The sequence below is a fragment of the Carassius carassius genome, chromosome 35 (assembly GCF_963082965.1).
Source record: "Carassius carassius chromosome 35, fCarCar2.1, whole genome shotgun sequence".
In the NCBI taxonomy this organism is placed as follows: domain Eukaryota; kingdom Metazoa; phylum Chordata; class Actinopteri; order Cypriniformes; family Cyprinidae; genus Carassius; species Carassius carassius.
Genome location: NC_081789.1, coordinates 127501 through 142500, shown reverse-complemented (window position 1 = coordinate 142500; position 15000 = coordinate 127501). Strand labels below are relative to the sequence as shown.

General features: G+C 35.4%; 3 protein-coding genes across 5 annotated transcripts in view; 2 read left to right on the top strand and 1 right to left on the bottom strand.

Moving 5' to 3' along the window:
- The window catches only part of mrps10 (mitochondrial ribosomal protein S10), a 5458-nt gene extending 3098 nt beyond the window's left edge, over positions 1-2360 (top strand). Inside the window, exon 7 of the mRNA XM_059524223.1 lies at positions 2003-2360. Coding sequence (XP_059380206.1) covers positions 2003-2068 — 66 coding nt within the window. The 3' untranslated portion in view covers positions 2069-2360. The remainder of the gene's footprint in view (positions 1-2002) is intronic.
- Positions 2361-4864: 2504 nt separating this feature from the next.
- On the top strand, positions 4865-5528 carry LOC132115651 (dolichyl-diphosphooligosaccharide--protein glycosyltransferase subunit 4-like). Its single transcript, XM_059524062.1, has 3 exons — positions 4865-5014; positions 5249-5369; positions 5439-5528. The coding sequence occupies exon 2, from the start codon at positions 5253-5255 to the stop codon at positions 5364-5366; it is 114 nt and encodes a 37-aa protein (XP_059380045.1). The 5' UTR covers positions 4865-5014; positions 5249-5252; the 3' UTR covers positions 5367-5369; positions 5439-5528.
- A 724-nt stretch (positions 5529-6252) lies between these two features.
- Positions 6253-15000, bottom strand: part of agbl5 (AGBL carboxypeptidase 5) — a 20161-nt gene continuing 11413 nt past the window's right edge. For 2 of the 3 annotated variants that reach the window (XM_059524231.1, XM_059524229.1), the window contains exons 11-16: positions 9749-9916; positions 7586-7701; positions 7465-7514; positions 7297-7400; positions 6502-6580; positions 6254-6373 (exon numbers count right to left, since the gene is read on the bottom strand). In XM_059524231.1, coding sequence (XP_059380214.1) covers positions 6358-6373; positions 6502-6580; positions 7297-7400; positions 7465-7514; positions 7586-7701; positions 9749-9916 — 533 coding nt within the window. In that variant the 3' untranslated portion in view covers positions 6254-6357. Of the gene's footprint in view, positions 6374-6501; positions 6581-7296; positions 7401-7464; positions 7515-7585; positions 7702-9748; positions 9917-15000 lie in introns of all 3 variants that reach the window. The other variant, XM_059524230.1, reaches the window with a different exon arrangement.

The following is a 15000-nucleotide window of genomic DNA, read 5'->3' as shown; positions in this document are numbered from 1 at the left end:
ACAGTGACACACAGTAACGGTGACACACAGTAACGGTGACTCACAGTAACGGTGACACACAGTAACCGTGACACACAGTAACCGTGACACACAGTAACCGTGACACACAGTAACAGTGACACACAGTAACACACAGTAACAGTGGCACACAGTAACAGTGGCACACAGTAACAGTGACTCACAGTAACAGTGACACACAGTAACAGTGACTCACAGTAACAGTGACACACAGTAACAGAGACACACAGTGACACACAGTAACAGTGACTCACAGTAACAGTGACTCACAGTAACGGTGACACACCGTAACAGTGACACACAGTAACAGAGACACACAGTGACACACAGTAACAGAGACACACAGTGACACACAGTAACAGAGACACACAGTGACACACAGTAACGGTGACACACAGTAACGGTGACACACAGTAACGGTGACACACAGTAACGGTGACACACAGTAACTCACAGTACCGGTGACTCACAGTAACGGTGACTCACAGTAACCGTGACACACAGTAACAGTTACACACAGTAACACACAGTAACAGTGACACACAGTAACGGTGACACACAGTAACGGTGACTCACAGTAACTCACAGTAACGGTGACTCACAGTAACGGTGACTCACAGTAACCGTGACACACAGTAACAGTTACACACAGTAACACACAGTAACAGTGACACACAGTAACGGTGACACACAGTAACGGTGACACACAGTAACAGTGACACACAGTAACAGTGACTCACAGTAACGGTGACTCACAGTAACGGTGACACACAGTAACAGTGACACACAGTAACCGTGACACACAGTAACAGTGACACACAGTAACACACAGTAACAGTGACTCACAGTAACAGTGACTCACAGTAACAGTGACTCACAGTAACAGTGACACACAGTAACAGTGACACACAGTAACAGTGACTCACAGTAACAGTGACTCACAGTAACAGTGACTCACAGTAACCGTGACACACAGTAACAGTGACACACAGTAACAGTGGCACACAGTAACAGTGGCACACAGTAACAGTGACACACAGTAACACACAGTAACACACAGTAACAGTGGCACACAGTAACAGTGGCACACAGTAACAGTGACACACAGTAACAGTGACTCACAGTAACAGTGACACACAGTAACAGAGACACACAGTGACACACAGTAACAGTGACTCACAGTAACAGTGACACACAGTAACCGTGACACACAGTAACAGTGACTCACAGTAACAGTGACACACAGTAACCGTGACACACAGTAACGGTGACACACAGTGGCACACAGTAACAGTGACACACAGTAACAGTGACTCACAGTAACAGTGACACACAGTAACAGTGACACACAGTAACAGTGACTCACAGTAACAGTGACTCACAGTAACCGTGACACACAGTAACCGTGACACACAGTAACGGTGACTCACAGAAACGGTGACACACAGAAACGGTGACACACAGTAACGGTGACTCACAGTGGCACACAGTAACAGTGACACACAGTGACACACAGTAACAGAGACACACAGTAACAGTGACACACAGTAACAGTGACTCACAGTAACAGTGACACACAGTAACAGTGACTCACAGTAACAGTGACACACAGTAACAGTGACACACAGTAACAGTGACACACAGTAACAGTGACACACAGTAACAGTGACTCACAGTAACAGTGACTCACAGTAACAGTGACTCACAGTAACCGTGACACACAGTAACCGTGACACACAGTAACGGTGACACACAGTAACGGTGACACACAGTGGCACACAGTAACAGTGACACACAGTGGCACACAGTAACAGTGACACACAGTGGCACACAGTAACAGTGACACACAGTAACGGTGACACACAGTAACGGTGACACACAGTAACGGTGACTCACAGTAACGGTGACACACAGTGGCACACAGTAACAGTGACACACAGTAACAGTGACACACAGTAACTCACAGTGCTCGTCTCTTCAACAGACTTCTGTGGAGAAGATCCCAGAACACATTCAGAAGCCGCTGTGGACCGACTGCACACTGGAGTGACCACGCTTCTGTCCACTGAGACCAGACACGCATCCTAACTGTGATTGTCAAAATGTGTGTGTACATGTAAACTTTCAGAAAATACATTTATCTTTTTTACATTATAAAAGAAAACGACATCAGCTCTTCTCTTTGAACTAGTATTTATTATTTCAAAAATATTTCAGCTGTTAAAATGATACGCCCCGTCATTATACTCTGAACGTGCCTCAGATTGTATATCCTGAACACCCTTTAATATCCTTTAGAATTAAATGCATTAAAAAATAAAGCAAATAAGAGTTTCTTTAAACGTGTGACACATTACAATGCAAAAGGAATGACTGTAACCAGTTATAATACTTATCTATTCAGTGAATCACTTTTAAAAAAATAAAATGCATTAAATCACACTTCAACAAACAATTTCTGATGCAAGGTATCTGCAAATATTATAAACTATGTAAAATATGTAATGCATTATTATCAGGAATGTTATAGTTAACTACAAATAAAATAACAAAAAATATTTATTTACTTGAAATAAAATAAACATTAGACGAAAATAAAAATAAAGGAAGAGGACTGCTTCAGGCTCAGAGCAGACGGCTCTCGTGAGTCTCTCAGGAATATTTCCATCAATATCTAGCGTCTTTGTTTCAGTAAAAGAACGTGTGAGTCTGATACCAGTGATATTATAGCATTTTAAAATAATGGGTTTCTATTTTAATAAGTGATGGATGACAGAGGGTTTGTGTCACCTGACTTCCTCCAGAAACACACGCCACTGCTCACACCTGCTTTACATCTTCTGCTGAGAGACAAACACAACAGGAAGTGAGGCCAGAAAACTGTACATTCACTACAAGATACAAACATAATCACTGTTTATTTAAAAATACTCTTTTAACTGTATATATATATATATATATATATATATGTATATAGTTGCTTAGAACTGGATGAAGATCATTTCATTGCACAAAAAGAGCATTTTCTTGACAATGAATTATTTTAGAGCAGAGGATACTTAAGGATTCTTTTATTAAATTAATCTGTTTATATATATATATATATATATATATATATACTTGACCAAACAAATGCTTAATTTTGCAGTAAATCTTTTTTTTTTTTTTTTTGGTCATTTAAAAATTTCTTCTTTTAAAATATATCTATATAGTTTTATTTTTTTCAGTCTTAGTTATTTTAGCACATCAGGTTAAATTAAAAGAAAATGATCAGTGCTCCCTGTAAGGTTTTCTTCCTGTCAGAAACACTCTTAAAGGGACAGTTCACCGGAAATCACCATCTGCTGGTCATTTATTCATCCTCGGGCCATCCAAGATCTCAGAAGATTTCTAGCTGAAATAATGGAATTTGGTGATAAAGTGCAAGTCAGTGGCTAACATCACTTTTAGAGTCAAAAAAGCAGATGAAGAAGGAGCATAGAATGATTCCCAGAGGCTCTGAAGAAATATATTGAGGTCTTACGAAGAGAAAGGATCGGCAGATCGTAATCGCACAATGACGTCACATATGCAATTATATTATTAAAGCACCCAATAATGATGTGAAGTGTGGATGTTTGACCCCTTTAAATCTTATAAAGTGGATAAACTTGTCTTCATCAGCTCACCTTTTTTTTTTTTTACATAAACACTGTGAAACATAAATTTTTTTTAATATATATATATATATATATATATATATATATTTTTTTTTACAATATGTCATATAAACTTGAACTTACATTTACATCAAGAACTCGTTTGAGTGAAAAAAAACATGTGCTTTTTAATTTCATTCTTAACACAGTTTATGTTGGGCTCGCTGTTATTCCACTTATTTTTGTGTATATGATACTTTCCCATAATGAAAATAATGTTCACCATTTTAGATACCTTTTTTGACATACCATCCACACTTGAAATTTGTTAAACAAAGAGTTATTGATCCCAATATTTAACCATCGATAAACATCCTTCCAAAACCCCATTGTGACTGAACAAGAGAAAAAAAGGTGTTCAATTGTTTCGTGTTCTGTCATACAAAAAACACACGGATTAACTTCAAAATTGAACCTTTTCCTTAGAGTTTAAGCAGCAGGATAAATATTATTTATTAATTTGAACTGAATTTCTTTTACCTTGGGTGAAATTGGCCATTTAAGATAGCTACAACTAGTAACTTGATTATCTGTTATCTTTATTTTCGTTGGCTTTTTGATATTATAGAATGGTTTTTCTTTAAACACACTTCCAAGTATTTTGTTATTACATTTTCTTTCTCCAAATTTCAATTCACCAATTTTTAATTCAGGAAGTTTAACAGTCACATTTGAAAGTCCGTAACATATAGACAATTTTTATCGTACCATTCTTGTTTAAATAGTGTCTTTCTGTGAATTAATATGGTAAAAACACATTAATTTATCTCCTTCATTCAAGCGTCAGATCAGCAGCGCGTGGGGGTTCAGTCCGAGTCGCACTCGATTCAGTCCGGTGTGATGAATCGGTTCGAAAGAATGATTCGTTTGTGAACCGGATGTCACTCCAAATTCGATTTTGAATAAATGCTGTCCTTTTTAACTTTTTATTCATCAAAGAATAAAACTGTAAACGTATTACAGGTTCTAAAGAAATAGGAAGCACCTAACACTGATAATAAATGAGAATATTATTATGATTTCTGAAATACACTGAAGACTGGAGGAATGAATGATGCTGAATCACAGAAATAAATTACACTTTAAAGAATAGTAAAATACAAACCCATTATTTTAAAAATAAAGTAAGATTAATAAATGTAAAAACATAATAAATATGAGTGGTCCGCGAGTTGTTCCGGATGTAACGTGTTCAGAGACCCGTATGAACGTGACGTGTCTCAATCCCGGAAATCGGCAGCGCAGGAGCTTCTCGAGCCGAGACGGATTCCTCAAACATCACATAAACAACAATAAACGTGAGTACTTCAACAAATCAAACTTTCGTCTGTGAAGACATCAGCTCTCGTGTCGTTATTCCATTCATCTGAAGCGCAGTGTCAGAACGCAGTACTGTAGTGTTAGATTCGAACACGATGCTCTTCAGAGTCACACTGCTGCTGTGTTGCTAGTGTATAGAGTGCTATTGTGTTTAGAGTTTACATGTTCTCAGTGTGAGTGTTTGTGAGCTGCTCTGTCGTCATTTCCTGCAGTGAGATGGTGACTGATGTGCAGCTGGCCATCTTCGCTAACATGCTGGGGGTCTCTCTGTTCCTGCTGGTGGTCCTCTATCATTATGTAGCTGTGAACAACCCCAAGAGACTGGAGTGAGAGGGTACACACACACACACACACTCACTCTTGTCTCAGGAGTCAGGAGCTGATCTGCTGTTTCTCTTCCAGATGCTGAAGTCCTCGTTCACCCGGAGGATCCGGACGCCTCCACACTTGCGTTTTACATGAAACTGATGGGAATAAAGCTGTCAAGCGTGAGAGACTGTGTGTGTGTTAATTAATCACAAGTCTGCGTTTCTTCCAGGAATACACGTGTACATTTATTGCTTTTTACATGCACAGAGGATTCAGACTCGTTAGTCACCGCAAACCTGTTCAGAATTAACATCTTAAAATCACAAAAGACACTGGAGCCACAGGTTTGCGAGGGTTTGTTTCATCTGTAGTGTAGCTGTATGATGTCCTCCGGCTCATGATGAGTCTGTAGACATTAAACTCCACGCCGCTCTGCTCTTGTGCTGATGAACACCGAGGCTTCACTCAGAGACCAGTTCAGACAAACATGAAAATTCGCTGAAAATATCCTTCCCTCAGTTCATCAGAGATCAGGATGAGTTTGTTTCTTCATCAGGTTTGGAGAAATGGCTCATCAATGGATGCTCTGCAGTGAATGGGTGCCGTCAGAATAAAAGCTGATAAAAACATCACAATTAATCCACAGCACTCCAGTCCATCACTGAACATCTGGAGAAGACTGGAGGAAGTGTTATTATGGATTATAGACTCTATGTGTTTGAGTTAAAATCATCTTAATGCTGGATGTGTTTCATCTTTTGTCTTCTCCAGATGTTCATTGATGGACTGGAGTGCTGTGGATTATTCTGATGTTTTTATCAGACTCTCATTCTGACGGCACCCATTCACTGCAGAGCATCCACTGATGAGCCATTTCTCCAAACCTGATGAAGAAACAAACTCATCCTGATCTCTGATGAACTGAGAGTGAGGAGATTTTGGCTGAACTGTTCCTCTAACATGAGTGTGTGTGTGTGTGTGTGTGTGTGTAGGTGAACAGATCCAGAGTTCCTCAGGTCTGCAGAGATCTGTTGAGATGAAAATCTTTAAGCATTAGAGCACTTGCAAAACTTCACATTAAATCTGCTGCATTCATGAGCACTGCACCATCATCTTCCTCACACGTACAGGCTGTGTGTGTGTGTGTGTGTGTTACCTGTGTGTGTGTGAGTCTCCAGAGCTCTGACCGCTACAGGACGAGGTCTTCAGACCTTTCGTGTCTTTCCCAGACACTCCTAGAAACAGCAGAAGAGGACACAATAATCAGAATCAGTGTGAACACAACCGCAGGTTTAACCCTGTGAAGCCCTCTCTTCTTTAACCCTCTCTCTCTTTTTTTTAACTTAATCGAATCATTACACAAAATATTAAAGAAAATCTGAATATGACTTTTTTGCTTTGCTCCATCAGACTTTAATGGCTCATATAGTATGATCTAGTGAGAATATAGAGGAAAGAACAGCTCAATCTGCTGCAGATGCTGATATTTTTATAAAGAGATTCATCTTCTTGTAAATCTGTGAGATCTTGCTAACAGTAGAAATCAGATACTGACACACAATGATCTAAATATCACTCTATATCTCCAGTGATGAGATGAGATGTAAATGATCCGCACATTTAACACAGTGACTGAGAGCTGAAGAAATCAAGGCTCCTCAGAAGATGTGAGATGTTCTGGAGGCTTGTGAAGATCATTCCTCCGCTGAGGAACAGTGAAAGTAAAGCTTCTGGAAACAAACGCTCCTCAAAAGATCCTGAGGATCAGATTTGAGACTCTAAAACATGATTGATGGAGAATCAAGTAAAGCTGAGCGGCTTCAGTCCAGGAAGAGTTCATCTGGAGATATTACTGACCTTTACTTGATCAAACATTTTGATTGTTTCAAGGCTTGGAGTGTGTGTATCAGATATGAGCCAGGCTCTACAGGGTTAACTGGGCGACTCTGACCTGCCAGGTGTTTCTTGATGCCGGGTGTGATGAGCTTCCACACTCTCAGGCTGGGCGTCTGGGACCCGACCGGGATACGGCTGGGCCGAGGCTGCAGCTCACATCTGAGAGAGATCACAGACTCAGAACCTGTCTCTGTCCTTCATCACACCTGTGTCTGACGCTCACCTGCTGTACTCCACAGATGCCAGGATGTCCAGAGACTCCCGCAGCGGCTCCTGAAAAACAGGCCGAGTGCTGTTCACATCCACCAGGCGTCTGATCATGTGTTTCTGAGCTGATTCTCTACCTGTGACAGCAGCGCCTTCCTCTGCTGGGGGGGAGGGGAGGGGGCGGGGCCTCTGAGGGGCTTGCCCCGCCCACCACACATCTGTCCAGCCGGGTGGAACTCAGGGCTGCTGTTGCCTAAGCAACAAGACAGACAGTTATAAACAAGTTCCATAGTAACCGTGGCAACAGTGGAAGGAGCCGCTTCATTAATATATGTGACAGGATGTGATGTCACAGAGTGGCATTGTAAAGAAAGGTCAAAGGTCACAGAAGCAGTTCAAACAGGATGTTTATTAGAGAAAAGTCAGTTCGGATGCGTCTATCATGTTTCACAAGATACATTTATTAACGAGCACAGCATCATGAGTTTTACAGGAGACACGCGTGATTGGTTGCCGACTCTTACACATCCAGAGACAGACGGGACGAGAAAAGCACCAGATTACAGTGAAATAGTGCAGAGGAAGTACACGACACCAAGCGTCAGATCACGCCATCTTCACACACAGCTCTGTCTGGACGTGTGCTTCACATCTGTAGGTCTGACATTATCTGAACCAGTTCTGGGATTAAAGCAGCAAAAAAACCTCACACACAAACGAGAACGAGCGGATCTCAGACACGTCATATTTCACCCCAAACATAAAGAAAGAAAGAAGAAATTATATTTGTTTAAAAAAAAGTGAAGTCTATTCTTAGGTCCATTAAATATACCTTTTACTTTTTAGCAAAAAAATTAAATAAAAATAATAATATTCAGGTTTTTTTAAATAAAAAACAGCATATTTAACATTTCAAATTTATTACGACAAATAATTCCATAATACTGCACAATTAAATACAATATATAATTATTTTGCATTTCAGAAGAAAAAAAAAACAGGTTTGAAAGGAAAAGGTGTTTACTGTCATGAAAATAATGTCCAAAATCTTCAATGGAATATATATATATTTAGATGTTATATTAGATCTAATTTCTAATTGGTTTTCTTTTGATTTTGATGTGAAATATGATTAAGAGCCACAAACACAGCGAGTGCGAACTCAGAATAAAGGCTTTCAGATGAAGACAGTGCTCACAAACACAACCAAATCAAGCTGTGAGAGAGAGTAGAAAACACACACACACACACACACACTGATGCTGCAGACCTACAATACATTATTCACTGCTTCATCCTCATGATATATGTTCACTCTCAACACAAGAAGCTATAAAGGTGCAGCGGGATCATCCTTCATAGCCTTCAGCAGGCCTGAAACATGACGTCACATCCGTGCGAGTGTCGTCTGATTCTTACTAGTGTCTGATTTCTGCAGCTTTCTCAAGAACATGATCACATTTCAACCCAAAAGCAGAATATTTTGTGACATTTTCATGGCAATCTTCTAGTTACTGTACTTCAAAGACACCCGATTCTCATTACGCACAAGTTAAACGTTTGGTTGCACTGCAGCAATAAAAATAAGAGGTAAATGTGTTTAATGGTCTCTATAATGCCAAAAAAAAAGATTATATAATGCTTGACTCTCTTAAATAACAGAACTAGTAATGAACGTTTTTAGTAATGAAAACTAGAAATGCGTTTGCCATGGAAATAATGCTATTAAAAAAAAAAAAAACAGATTTCATTTTCTTTATGCAAATTTTTTTTTAGGAATTCAACTATTCAATAGTTATTGTTTATCATGAAAATAATGCCATAAAATAAAATGCATGCTAAAGAAGAAAACAATAAAATGCTACATTGTTATTATTTTGGGTTGAAATATGCTGTATTTTCTTGAGATTTACTCATAATCGTGTGCAGTTTGAGCTCATATTCAATGAAGATAGAATCGAAGGCCTCATTAACACTAGATTTAATCATAATAAATAAAATCTTTCTTTTAAATGAACATCTCTAATAATCTTTTCAGGTGCTACATGAGAAAGAACATCAAAGGATGTAAAATCCAACTTAAAAAATAAGAATAAAAAGAAAACTTCAGTCCACACACACACACACACACACACACACAGGCAGTGAGGGGGGTCACTGCGGAGCGGGCCCCGGGGCCGTCCTGCTGTCGCTGAGGTAGGCCTGCAGGGGGGGCAGTTTGGAGAGCAGGCTGGGGCGGGGCATGGCCTGCAGGGAGGGCAGGATCTGAGCCAGGCTGGGCGGCTGGAGCGAGTACAGACCTGCCATACTGATGGAGCAGGGGCCCGGGGCCCCCGAGGACGAGGAGGACGGGGAGGAAGATGAGGAGGAAGAGGGCGAGAGGGGGGGATGTGCGGGGGCCGGCTGCTGCCGCAGGGAGAGCCGCTGGTGCTGATGATGTGGACGCCTCTTCTCCTGCGCTTTAGACTCTACAAAACACAGAGGCATCAGACACAGACCACAGCAAACACACAGCTAAGCAGCTACGCTAACATATGAGGCTTGCTGCTGCCACACAATTAAAACATTGCAACAGGTGATTGCAACTATTTACTTCACAATTCTGACTTTATCTCTTTGTCTTATCATTCAGATTATCTCTCATAATCCAGAGTTTCTATCTCATAATCCAGTTTATATCTCTTAATTCAGTTTATATCTCATAATCCAGAGTTTATATCTCATAATCCAGAGTTTCTATCTCATAATCCAGTTTATATCTCTTAATTCAGTTTATATCTCATAATCCAGAGTTTATATCTCATAATCCAGAGTTTCTATCTCATAATCCAGTTTATATCTCTTAATTCAGTTTATATCTCATAATCCAGAGTTTATATCTCATAATCCAGAGTTTCTATCTCATAATCCAGTTTATATCTCTTAATTCAGTTTATATCTCATAATCCAGAGTTTATATCTCATAATCCAGAGTTTCTATCTCATGATCCAGTTTATATCTCTTAATTCAGTTTATATCTCATAATCCAGAGTTTATATCTCATAATCCAGAGTTTCTATCTCATGATCCAGTTTATATCTCTTAATTCAGTTTATATCTCATAATCTAGTTTATATCTCTTAATTCAGTTTATATCTCTTAATTCAGTTTATATCTCTTAATTCGGTTTATATCTCTTAATTAGGTTTATATCTCATAATACAGTTTATATCTCATAATCTAGTTTATATCTCATAATCTAGTTTATATCTCTTAATTCAGTTTATATCTCTTAATTCAGTTTAAATCTCTTAATTCGGTTTATATCTCTTAATTCAGTTTATATCTCTTAATTCAGTTTATATCTCTTAATTCATATCTCTTAATTCAGTTTATATCTCTTAATTCAGTTTATATCTCTTAATTAGGTTTATATCTCATAATCCAGTTTATATCTCATAATCCAGTTTATATCTCTTAATTCAGTTTAAATCTCTTAATTCGGTTTATATCTCTTAATTCAGTTTATATCTCTTAATTCAGTTTATATCTCATAATCCAGTTTATATCTCTTAATTCAGTTTAAATCTCTTAATTCGGATTATATCTCTTAATTCGGTTTATATCTCTTAATTCAGTTTATATCTCTTAATTCAGTTTAAATCTCTTAATTCAGAGTTTATATCTCTAAATCCAGAGTTGATATCTCTTAATCCACAGTTTATATATCATAATCCAGTTTATATCTCTTAATTCAGTTTAAATCTCTTAATTCGGTTTATATCTCTTAATTCGGTTGATATCTCTTAATTCAGAGTTTATATATCATAATCCAGTTTATATCTCTTAATTCAGTTTATATCTCTTAATTCAGTTTATATCTCATAATCCAGTTTATATCTCTTAATTCAGTTTAAATCTCTTAATTCGGTTTATATCTCTTAATTCGGTTTATACCTCTTAATTCAGTTTAAATCTCATAATCCAGTTTATATCTCTTAATTCAGTTGATATCTCTTAATTCAGTTGATATCTCTTAATTCAGTTTATATCTCATAATCCAGTTTATCTCATAATTCAGTTTATATCTCATAATCCAGTTTATATCTCATAATCCAGTTTATATCTCTTAATTCAGTTTAAATCTCTTAATTCGGATTATATCTCTTAATTCGGTTTATATCTCTTAATTCGGTTTATATCTCTTAATTCAGTTTAAATCTCTTAATTCAGAGTTTATATCTCTAAATCCAGAGTTGATATCTCTTAATCCACAGTTTATATATCATAATCCAGTTTATATCTCTTAATTCAGTTTAAATCTCTTAATTCGGTTTATATCTCTTAATTCGGTTGATATCTCTTAATTCAGAGTTTATATATCATAATCCAGTTTATATCTCTTAATTCAGTTTATATCTCTTAATTCAGTTTATATCTCATAATCCAGTTTATATCTCTTAATTCAGATTAAATCTCTTAATTCGGTTTATACCTCTTAATTCAGTTTAAATCTCATAATCCAGTTTATATCTCATAATCCAGTTGATATCTCTTAATCCACAGTTTATATATCATAATCCAGTTTATATCTCTTAATTCAGTTTAAATCTCTTAATTCGGTTTATATCTCTTAATTCGGTTGATATCTCTTAATTCAGAGTTTATATATCATAATCCAGTTTATATCTCTTAATTCAGTTTATATCTCTTAATTCAGTTTATATCTCATAATCCAGTTTATATCTCTTAATTCAGTTTAAATCACTTAATTCGGTTTATATCTCTTAATTCGGTTTATACCTCTTAATTCAGTTTAAATCTCATAATCCAGTTTATATCTCTTAATTCAGTTGATATCTCTTAATTCAGTTTATATCTCATAATCCAGTTTATCTCATAATTCAGTTTATATCTCATAATCCAGTTTATATCTCATAATCCAGTTTATCTCATAATTCAGTTTATATCTCATAATCATGAGTTGATATCTCATAATCCAGAGTTGATATCTCATAATCCAGTTTATATCTCTTAATTCAGTTTATATCTCATAATCCAGTTTATCTCATAATTCAGTTTATATCTCTTAATTCAGTTTAAATCTCTTAATTCGGTTTATATCTCTTAATTCGGTTTATACCTCTTAATTCAGTTTAAATCTCATAATCCAGTTTATATCTCTTAATTCAGTTGATATCTCTTAATTCAGTTTATATCTCTTAATTCAGTTTAAATCTCTTAATTCAGAGTTTATATCTCTAAATCCAGAGTTGATATCTCTTAATCCACAGTTTATATATCATAATCCAGTTTATATCTCTTAATTCAGTTTAAATCTCTTAATTCGGTTTATATCTCTTAATTCGGTTGATATCTCTTAATTCAGAGTTTATATATCATAATCCAGTTTATATCTCTTAATTCAGTTTATATCTCTTAATTCAGTTTATATCTCATAATCCAGTTTATATCTCTTAATTCAGTTTAAATCTCTTAATTCGGTTTATATCTCTTAATTCGGTTTATACCTCTTAATTCAGTTTAAATCTCATAATCCAGTTTATATCTCTTAATTCAGTTGATATCTCTTAATTCAGTTTATATCTCATAATCCAGTTTATCTCATAATTCAGTTTATATCTCATAATACAGAGTTTATATCTCATAATCCAGTTTATATCTCATAATCACGAGTTTTTATCTCAATTCAGTTTATATCTCATAATACAGTTTATATCTCATAATCCAGTTTATATCTCATAATCATAAATTGATATCTCATAATCCAGAGTTGATATCTCATAATCCAGTTTATATCTCTTAATCTAGTTTATATCTCTTAATTCAGTTTATATCTCTTAATTCAGTTTATCTCATAATCCAGTTTATATCTCATAATCCAGTTTATATCTCATAATCACGAGTTTATGTCTCTCAATTCAGTTTGTATCTCATTATCCATTTTATATCTCATAATCACGAGTTTTTATCTCAATTCAGTTTATATCTCATAATCCAGTTTATATCTCATAATCCAGTTTATATCTCATAATCCAGAGTTGATATCTCATAATCCAGTTTATATCTCATAATACAGTTTATATCTCATAATCCAGTTTATATCTCATAATACAGTTTATATCTCATAATCCAGAGTTGATATCTCATAATCCAGTTTATATCTCTTAATCTAGTTTATATCTCATAATACAGTTTATATCTCTTAATCTAGTTTATATCTCATAATACAGTTTATATCTCATAATCCAGAGTTGATATCTCATAATCCAGTTTATATCTCTTAATCTAGTTTATATCTCTTAATTCAGTTTATATCTCTTAATTCAGTTTATCTCATAATCCAGTTTATATCTCATAATACAGTTTATATCTCATAATACAGTTTATATCTCATAATCCAGTTTATATCTCATAATCCAGTTTATATCTCTTAATCTAGTTTATATCTCTTAATTCAGTTTATCTCATAATCCAGTTTATATCTCATAATACAGAGTTTATATCTCATAATCCAGTTTATATCTCATAATCACGAGTTTATGTCTCTCAATTCAGTTTGTATCTCATTATCCATTTTATATCTCATAATCACGAGTTTTTATCTCTCAATTCAGTTTATATCTCATAATCACGAGTTTTTATCTCTCAATTCAGTTTATATCTCATAATCACGAGTTTATATCTCTCAATTCAGTTAATATCTCATTATCCAGTTTATATCTCATAATCACAAGTTTTTATCTCTCAATTCAGTTTATATCTCATAATACAGAGTTTATATCTCATAATCCAGTTTATATCTCATAATCCAGAGTTTATGTCTCTCAATTCAGTTTGTATCTCATTATCCATTTTATATCTCATAATCACGAGTTTTTATCTATCAATTCAGTTTATATCTCATAATCACGAGTTTATATCTCTCAATTCAGTTAATATCTCATTATCCAGTTTATATCTCATAATCATGAGTTTTTATCTCTCAATTCAGTTTATATCTCATAATCACGAGTTTATGTCTCTCAATTCAGTTAATATCTCATTATCCAGTTTATATCTCATAATCACGAGTTTATATCTCTCAATTCAGTTAATATCTCATTATCCAGTTTATATCTTATAATCACGAGTTTATGTCTCTCAATTCAGTTTGTATCTCATTATCCAGTTTATATCTCATAATCACGAGTTTATATCTCTCAATTCAGTTAATATCTCATTATCCAGTTTATATCTCATAATCACAAGTTTATATCTCTCAATTCAGTTTATATCTCATAATTCAGTTAATATCTCATTATCCAGTTTATATCTCATAATCACGAGTTTTTATCTATCAATTCAGTTTATATCTCATAATCACGAGTTTATATCTCTCAATTCAGTTAATATCTCATTATCCAGTTTATATCTCATAATCACGAGTTTATGTCTCTCAATTCAGTTTGTATCTCATTATCCAGTTTATATCTCATAATCACGAGTTTATATCTCTCAATTCAGTTAATATCTCATTATCCAGTTTATATCTCATAATTACAAGTTTAT

Bases quoted from the DNA above. Each gene is read 5' to 3' on its own strand.
- LOC132115651 (XM_059524062.1), top strand. From the start codon at position 5,253: ATGGTGACTGATGTGCAGCTGGCCATCTTCGCTAACATGCTGGGGGTC.